General features: G+C 50.0%; 1 protein-coding gene across 1 annotated transcript in view; it reads left to right on the top strand.

Annotated features, from left to right (window-relative positions):
• Window positions 1–2,307: 2,307 nt before the first annotated feature.
• The window catches only part of LOC103087381 (butyrophilin subfamily 1 member A1-like), a 17,346-nt gene continuing 11,942 nt past the window's right edge, over window positions 2,308–7,711 (top strand). The window contains exons 1-3 of the mRNA XM_007459595.1: window positions 2,308–2,403; window positions 4,452–4,533; window positions 5,747–5,878. Of these exons, the coding sequence (XP_007459657.1) occupies window positions 2,308–2,403; window positions 4,452–4,533; window positions 5,747–5,878 (310 nt within the window). The remainder of the gene's footprint in view (window positions 2,404–4,451; window positions 4,534–5,746; window positions 5,879–7,711) is intronic.

Here is a 7,711-nt window from a genome sequence, read left to right as displayed (position 1 = left end):
GTATATTTACTTTACAATGTTGTGTTAGTTTCTTGCTGTACAGCAAAGTGAATCAGTCATATGTATACATATATCCACTAGTTTTTAGACTTCCTTCCCATTTAGGTCACCACAGAGCAACGAGTAGAGTTCCCTGTGCTATACGGTAGGTTCTCATTAGTTATCTATTTTGAACATAGTAGTGTATATATGTCAGTCCCTATCTCCCAGTTCATCTCACCCCGACTTCCCTTCTTGGTAACTATAAATTTGTTCTCTACATCTGTGACTCTATTTCTGCTTTGCAAATAAGTTCATCTCTACCATTTTTCTAGATTCTACATATAAGCGATATTATACGATATTTGTTTTTCTCTTTCTGACTTACTTCACTCTGTATGACAATCTCTAGGTCCATCCACGTCTCTGCAAATGGCACTATTTCATTCCTTTTTATGGCTGAGTAATATTCTATTGTATACATGTACCACATCTTCTTTATCCATTCATCTGTTGATGGGCATTAGGTTGCTTCCATGTCTTGCCTATTGTAAATAGTGCTGCAATGAACATTGGGGTACATGTATCCTTTCGGATTGTGTTTTTCTCCGGATATGTGCCTAGGAGTGGGATTCCTGGATCATACAGTAATTCTATTTTTAGTTTTTTAAGGAACCTCCATACTGTTCTCCATAGTGGCTGTACCAATTTACATTCCCACCAATGGTGTAAGAGGATTGCCTTTCTCCACACCCTCTCCAGCACTTATTGTTTGTAGATTTTTTGATGATGGCCATTCTGAGCAGTGTGAGGTGATACCTCATTGTAGTTTTTTTTTTTTTTGCGGTTCGCGGGCCTCTCACTGATGTGGCCTCTGCCGTTGCGGAGCACGGGCTCCGGACGCGCAGGCTCAGTGGCCATGGAGCACGGGCCCAGCCGCTCCGCGGCATGTGGGATCCTCCTGGACTGGGGCACGAACCCGTGTCCCCTGCATCAGCAGGCGGACTCTCAACCGCTGCGCCTCCAGGGAAGCCCCCTCATTGTAGTTTTGATCCGCATTTCTCTAATAATTAGTGATGTTGGGCAGCTTCTCATGTGTTTCTTGGCCATCTGTATGTCTTCTTTAGAGAAATGTCTATTTAGGTCTTCCACCCATTCTTTGATTGGGTTGTTTGTTTTTTTGTTATTGAACTGCCTGAGCTGCTTGTAAATTTTGGAGATTAATCCCTTGTCAGTTGCTTCATTTGCAAATAGTTTCTCCCATTCTGAGGGTTGTCTTTTCACCTTGTTTATGGTTTCCTTTGCTGTGCAAAAGCTTTTAAGTTTCATTAGGTCCCATTTGTTTATTTTTGTTTTTATTTTCATTACTCTAGGCAGTGGGTTGAAAAAGATCTTGCTGTGATTTATGCACTGTGACATTTTAAGAATCACAGTTCATTTTACATCACCATTGTTTTATGGCTTAGGTGTTTATCTGAAACTCTTTTGAAAGCACTTGAAGCGAATAAAAGATAAGAGGTACTATGTGGCTGTTAAAAAAGAAAGTAAAATATTAACCCCACTAGCATTAGGATAATTTATACTTTGAGAAAGAAAAATCATTTGTGGCTAGTGAGCAGCCTTTCTTGTTAAAGCAGCTGGAACATGACCCTGATGTCTGGGAGAGGGCAGTGAAGTATGTTGTTTGATATCCATCTTGCCAGTGTGTTCCAGTATCCTTCCAGTGTGTTCCAGAAAATCTTCCCTGTACTTTGTCATCCCTACTGCTCTTCCCCTCCCAGTGTGGAATCAAAGGGCTGGCATTCAGGGTGAGATAAGCTTTCTGGCCAGATCATCTTGTGGCATTACTGGAGTCCAAGGTCCCTTTTTGCTCCTCCTTCCTGTGGAGTTGTGTGTGGAGCTGGGGGCTGGGCTGGGCTGGGATTGAGGGCTGGATGTGGTGGGCAGGGCAGCCTCCCTGCATCTCTAGCCCTCCCTCGTCTGTGAGGGGCCTGGACTAAGTGTCCTCAGTGTCAGAGCTCTTATCTTACGTCATGTCTGTGCGCATGTGTGAAAATTATGTGGCATAAATTCGATTTGTGTGGCTCAGTTCCTGGCACTTAGTAGGTATTCAGTAAAATTTGGTTTTCATAAAACTCCTCTAATGTTTCTCAGGCCTTGAAAAATCTCCTTGTGGGGAAAGGATTGGTGGAGGTAGTGGAGGGTGAAGGTTAGGCAGACCCGGAGGCTAATATTTGTTCTCGTCTAATTAGGTACTTTTGTGTTAATGTGGATTTTCCAAATATTCCCGAGTGTAAGTAGATATTAGCAAAAGTGGGATTTTGCGGGATGACAAAGTGGGCTGTGTTCGGGTATATCCAGAAGTTCTGGGTAATAGCTCACACCAGACTTCGGGCAGAAACCAAGCATCCCAGGCAACAGCAGGTGGGTCGGTCCTTGTTCCACGAAGACAAATATAACAGGCCGTTCAGAACAACTCAGAGTGAACACAGGTTGAGAGAGATTTGCTGGGTGTGTGGTTGTCAATCTGAGATTTGATTTCCTCGACTGTAGAATGAGGATAATAATGACAACCGCCAGGCAGAAGTGAGGTGTGAGAGACACTAGGAAAGTCACTTTACTGTGAACCCCCGACACTGGGCAGGCTTGAGGAGGCATCAGAAGTGGTTGAAGCTGATGTTTCTGGCCAGGGCTGTACTCAGTGATGCGTTTATTTCTGGGGTAGATAAGAAAAAAGAGGGGCAGATGGTGTGGCTCTTGCATCTGTCCAGGGGCTGACTTTCAGGGTTAACGGTCTTTGTGTTTCTGTGGACTAAAATGTTTTCTGGAAATGGGCGAGGCTGAGTAGCCCATGTGCTGCTGAAGAGACTCCTGAAAATGAGCTCAAGTAATGTTTATTGAGTGTTTACTACGTTCTGGACAGGTGAACAGGACACACAGTGGCTCCTCTCCTGGATTCCCCAGACATTCCTCACCTGAGCAAAGGTCAGGGCTGTGGAGGAGACAGGGTGCCACCAAAACCCCAGAAGCATGTGTATGGGGCCCACAATGGGGATCGGGAAGTCAGCAAAGCGTCCCCCAAGCAAGGTCATTTTAGGTGAGAGCTGGACAGTGAGGAGGTTGGGGGAGGAGGGGCAGGGCAGGAGCATCCAGTGTCTGGTGAGGAGGTCCTCGGCTGGGAAGACTCGGGGAACTGGAGGATCTCACCTGAGGCCAGTAAGGGAACACCTGGGAGAACCAGGGGATGAGGTCAGAGAGGATGTTGGAGGCCTGGGAGTCACAGAGGAGAGGTTAAGCGGGGAGGTCCCTTGAGGGGTGAGCCAGAGAGTTGACAAGAGACGATGTGAGAGGATCATGACCTCGGAAGGCAAATGAACTGGAGGAGGTGAGGCTGGAGGTGGGGTGGGGAGACCCACGAGGAGACCACTGCTTGAGCCAGCTGAGAAATGAGGGTGGCTTGGAAGTCGGTGCTGGCTGTCGACGTGAATTTGTGAAAAATCTTGAACTTTTTGGAATTGGACTGGGTGGGAGAGTGGGGTATGAAGACTGCCTCTCAAGTTTCTGGCAGAGAAAACTGGGTGAACACAGGTGCCCTTTACTCAGTAAGGAAACTGCAGGTAAGGGAGGGGCAGGAGAGGATGAGCCAGTCTCCCTGGTTTTTCTTTGGGCACCAGCCTTTCCTGGTGTTCACTGCAGCCTGTCAGGGAGGGGTCTGAACGGCTGTACCCAGGCCATGGGTGATAAAAAACCTTAACAAGCCTTAGGGCACTGTCCATTCAGCATGGGCAGGGCCAGGGTCCTGAAGCTGGTCATGGAAGCTCCTGAGGCCTGGGGTTAACCCCTGGGCTGCCAGGTTGTGGGGAGCTCCTTGGTCATCTGTTGGGGAAGAAAACAGCCACACTGGGGGCTGTGTTCCGGTGCAGTTTACCAGCTGACCTTGATCGTCTCAGCAGTGAGCCCCTGGTGCACACAGACCAGGCAGGGGGCCAGCTACTACTCTTGGCTGTGCCACACACATAGTCCCCACTGCCGAGGAGCAGACCCGGAGTGCAGCCCTTGTCCAAATTATGGTTACTGAGTCTGTGAGTCTATCTGTCCCGCTCAGGGTGGTTTCAGCCTACTTGTATCTACTCTCTTTTGCTGCTCTGATCATGCTGTTTCCTTTGTGATCACTGGGTGACTGTCCAGAGGACAGGGCGGAGTCTGCTGGGATTGCCTTTTCCAAGTTTCACTTTCAAATAGTGGAAGGAACCAGAGAAAGGTGGACTCAGCTGTCCGGGATCGTTCCAGCGGGGTCCCCGTGGTCTGGTTCCCGTGGTCTGGTCTCTGCAGACACCCTTGTGCCAGGCTCTGCTGCTTCTCCCCTCTCCTGGGAGCCGCCTGCCCCTCAGACGTGAGGAACTCAGATTTGGATCTGGAATTAGGGTTTGGGGCTCAGTGTGACTAACTTCAGGTGCAAATTTTGAGGGCAGATTTGGGGTCTGCTGGGGTCCCTGAACCTTCTCACGCTGCTGAGTTTAGAGACGCTTCAGAAGCCCCAGCCTTTCAAAGCAGGTAGGTTGGTTTTGAAGACACCTGTAGGCCAAGAAGAGAAAGCAGGGAGCAGCTGGCTGTGAGGAAGAGGATGAGAAGGAGGTGGGGCTGGGGGCAGGGGTGGGTGGCGCTGGATGATGGTGCGGCTCTAGGAAGACCCAGGACAACTGCGGTGAGGGGTGTACCTTCCTTCCTTCATTTTAATGTCGTATCTCTGGCACTTACTAGTAAGTGCTAATTACATGTACTAGTAAGTGCTAATTACATGCTACTAATTACATGTAGTGACTCTAGAAATATCAATTCATGTGATTCTCATTAAAACTCTGGGCTCTAGATGCTGTTGACATGCACATTTTGTAGATGAGGAAACAGGCAGAGAAGGTTGAGAAACTTGGTTAAGGTCGTCACGCAGACAGTGCCCCAGCTTTCGGGGACTCAGCAGTCGGCCCCGAGAATCTGTCCTTTCCAGGACCCTAAGCTGCCTCGTCCCCCACCTTGAACACTAAGTCATTTCTCTGACCAGGACTCATTTATCTCCTCAGCTGCTCTGTTTCCACTGGGGTCTTCTACCCCAATGCAGAAATCTTCAAAGGCAGTGAGGGTGAGGATTAACCTGTCAGTGGGGATTGACTGGGCACCTGGGTGCAGGGCCATGTCCTTGGTCCCTCTCAGGAAAGGGCTGGGTGGGATTGAAGTTCAGGTCAACTAAAGAAGCAACAGAGGCAGCACAGGGTGCCTGTGATGGACCCACAGTCTCCTTGAGGAGGACATAGTGTGTCTCTGGGGCTTCTCAGTGATTCCTGGTCACTCTGGGGGGCCACAGAAGGACAACAAGTGAGAGCTGGCCTGTCCTTTGTGGTGAGGGGCCTGAGTCTGGGTCTCTGTCCCGGGGCATCACCGGTGGTTGTGAATAATGGGGAGATGGAGGATGTTTCCACCACGGGGCCCCCGGTGCTGAGAAAGGAAGCACCTGGTTTTCTGGGCAGAGTGGGTTGTGCTGCAGGTGCCATTGGGGTGGGAAGGGAAGGCTTGTGTTTTTCGCAAGCAAACCTAGTGGTTGTCTAGCCCCACAGAGGCTTGCTACAGGGGTGGGAAGCTCCAGACCCAGGGCTTTCTTGGTGTCAGGGTTGTGGGAGGCCACCACGTCACCAGCATAGTGATCAAGCAGGGAGCTCTGCTCCTGGAGGGACTGTTGCTGGCCCTGAGCCCTGCCTCCCCTCTGGGGCCCCAGAGCTCTGGGCCGGCCCTGCCTCCTGCCCTGTGTCCCCAGCTGACGCCATGGGGGATCTCTCCAGCTGCTGTGCACTCTGCCGCCTCACCTCCCTGCTCCTTCTCATCCAGCTGCCCACTGGGGGGTCCGCAGGTGAGTGTGCCCCACCCCTCGTCCTGTGTCCTCGTGGGTGAGTGGATCCCCGGGATCTGGGCTGGTTCAACTCCACCAACCATCAGGAGTTGGTTATTATTTGAGGAGTCCCTTCTCTAGAAAAATCATGATGCTTCCCCAACCAGTAATTGTTATTAAATATTTAACAAGAGTCTCTAAACCATAAAATAAGGGTAACGGGCCTCGACAGTTGTTCAGTTATGAACTTATGATGTTTTAAAACGTCAACTGTCAAAAATATGACCATACTTTTCCACTTAACTTTTGTTTCCCAGCTTTATTGGTATTGAAGTTCTTATTCATCCGTTACTTCATTTCATTCTATATATATTTATAAGGTGTCGACTATGTGTTAGGTACTATACTTGAATAAAATAGAGAGAATCCCTGTCTTTTTAGAGCTTACACTCTAGCAGGAGGCCATGAATAATAAATGCAAGAAACAGCTATATTAGACAGTTTGTTAAAAGATATGAGAAGAGGACTTCCCTGGTGGCGCAGTGGTTAAGAACCCGCCTGCCAATGCAGGGGACACGGGTTTAATCCCTGGTCCTGGAAGATCCCACATGCCAGGGAGCAACTCGGCCTGTGCACCACAACTACTGAGCCTGCGCTCTGGAGCCCGCGAGTCATAACTACTGAAGCCCCCGCGCCTAGAGCCCGTGCTCCGAAGCAAGAGAAGCCACCGCAATGAGAAGCCCGTGCACATCAATGAAGAGTAGCCCCCGCTCACCGCAACTAGAGAAAGCCCGTGCTCAGCAGCAAAGACCCGACGCAGCCAAAAATAACGCCCCCACCGCCAAAAATAGAAGAGAGATGAGAAGAGAGGGGCAGTGAAGCCGTGTGCTGGGGTGGGTGGGAGTCAGGGGTGTGGAGGTGGGAAGCGGGCAGCAGCGTGTTCAGTGAGGTGGTCAGTGAAGTCAAGGACATGAGAGCAAAGAGCTGGAGGAGGGTGTGAGCCTGTGAGGGGTCCCTTGGAAGGATGGTTTCTGCAGGAGAGAATAGCCAGTGAAAAGCTGCCCATGTGCCTGGGATGTTCAAGGGACTGTGGAGGAAGTGTTGGCTGGAACAGTGTGAGCGAGAGGGAGAGGTGCAGGAGTTGGGATCAGAGAGGCCCTGGGGGTCATCCCCACCGGGCCTGTGGTCCACGCGGGGGACGAGAAGCCATGGCAAGGCTTTGAGCAGAGTAAGGACATGGTTTCCAGGTTGAAGAGTCGCAGACATGGGACTGGGGAGAGGAAGACACAGGGAGGGAGTCTACTGTCATCCTCCAGGTGAGAGATGATGGTGACTCAGACCAAGTCTGAGCAGCTCAGGAGTGAGAAGTCGTTCTTTGGAGATCCAGCGGGGCTGTGCTGCAGAAGGGTCATGTCATGGCCCATCCACGAGGCCTCAGAAGGCCAATGGCTCTGAGAAGATATCAGTGGGGTGAATATGGTCTCCTGTGGGTGACGAGAGTAAAGGCAGGGTTTTAATGAAAATAGCATTTGCGTCTAGTTTTTAGTGCACTTGTAGTTCAGCTGAGGAGAAAGTCATGAGCACAAATAATTAAGTGAGGGGTGGCAGTGGGGATGTTTCTGGGTGTGGCTGAGTGATCAAGGAGTTCTGTCCTAGGCCACAGGTATTCTCTTTCGTCAGGGTTCAGTCCTGTCCAAGAGGGGCCAGGATAGAGCTATCGTTCTCAAAGTAAGGTCCCTGGAACATTAGTTTCAGCATCTTGGGGAATTCTTTTTTTTTTTTTTTTTTTTTTTTTTTGTACGCGGGCCTCTCACTGTTGTGGCCTCTCCTGTTGCGGAGCACAGGCTCCGGACG

The sequence above is a fragment of the Lipotes vexillifer genome, unplaced genomic scaffold (assembly GCF_000442215.2).
Source record: "Lipotes vexillifer unplaced genomic scaffold, Lipotes_vexillifer_v1.1 scaffold862, whole genome shotgun sequence".
Classification (NCBI taxonomy): domain Eukaryota; kingdom Metazoa; phylum Chordata; class Mammalia; order Artiodactyla; family Lipotidae; genus Lipotes; species Lipotes vexillifer.
Note: the sequence above shows the minus strand (reverse complement) of the source record. Positions and strands in the feature narration are given on the sequence as shown.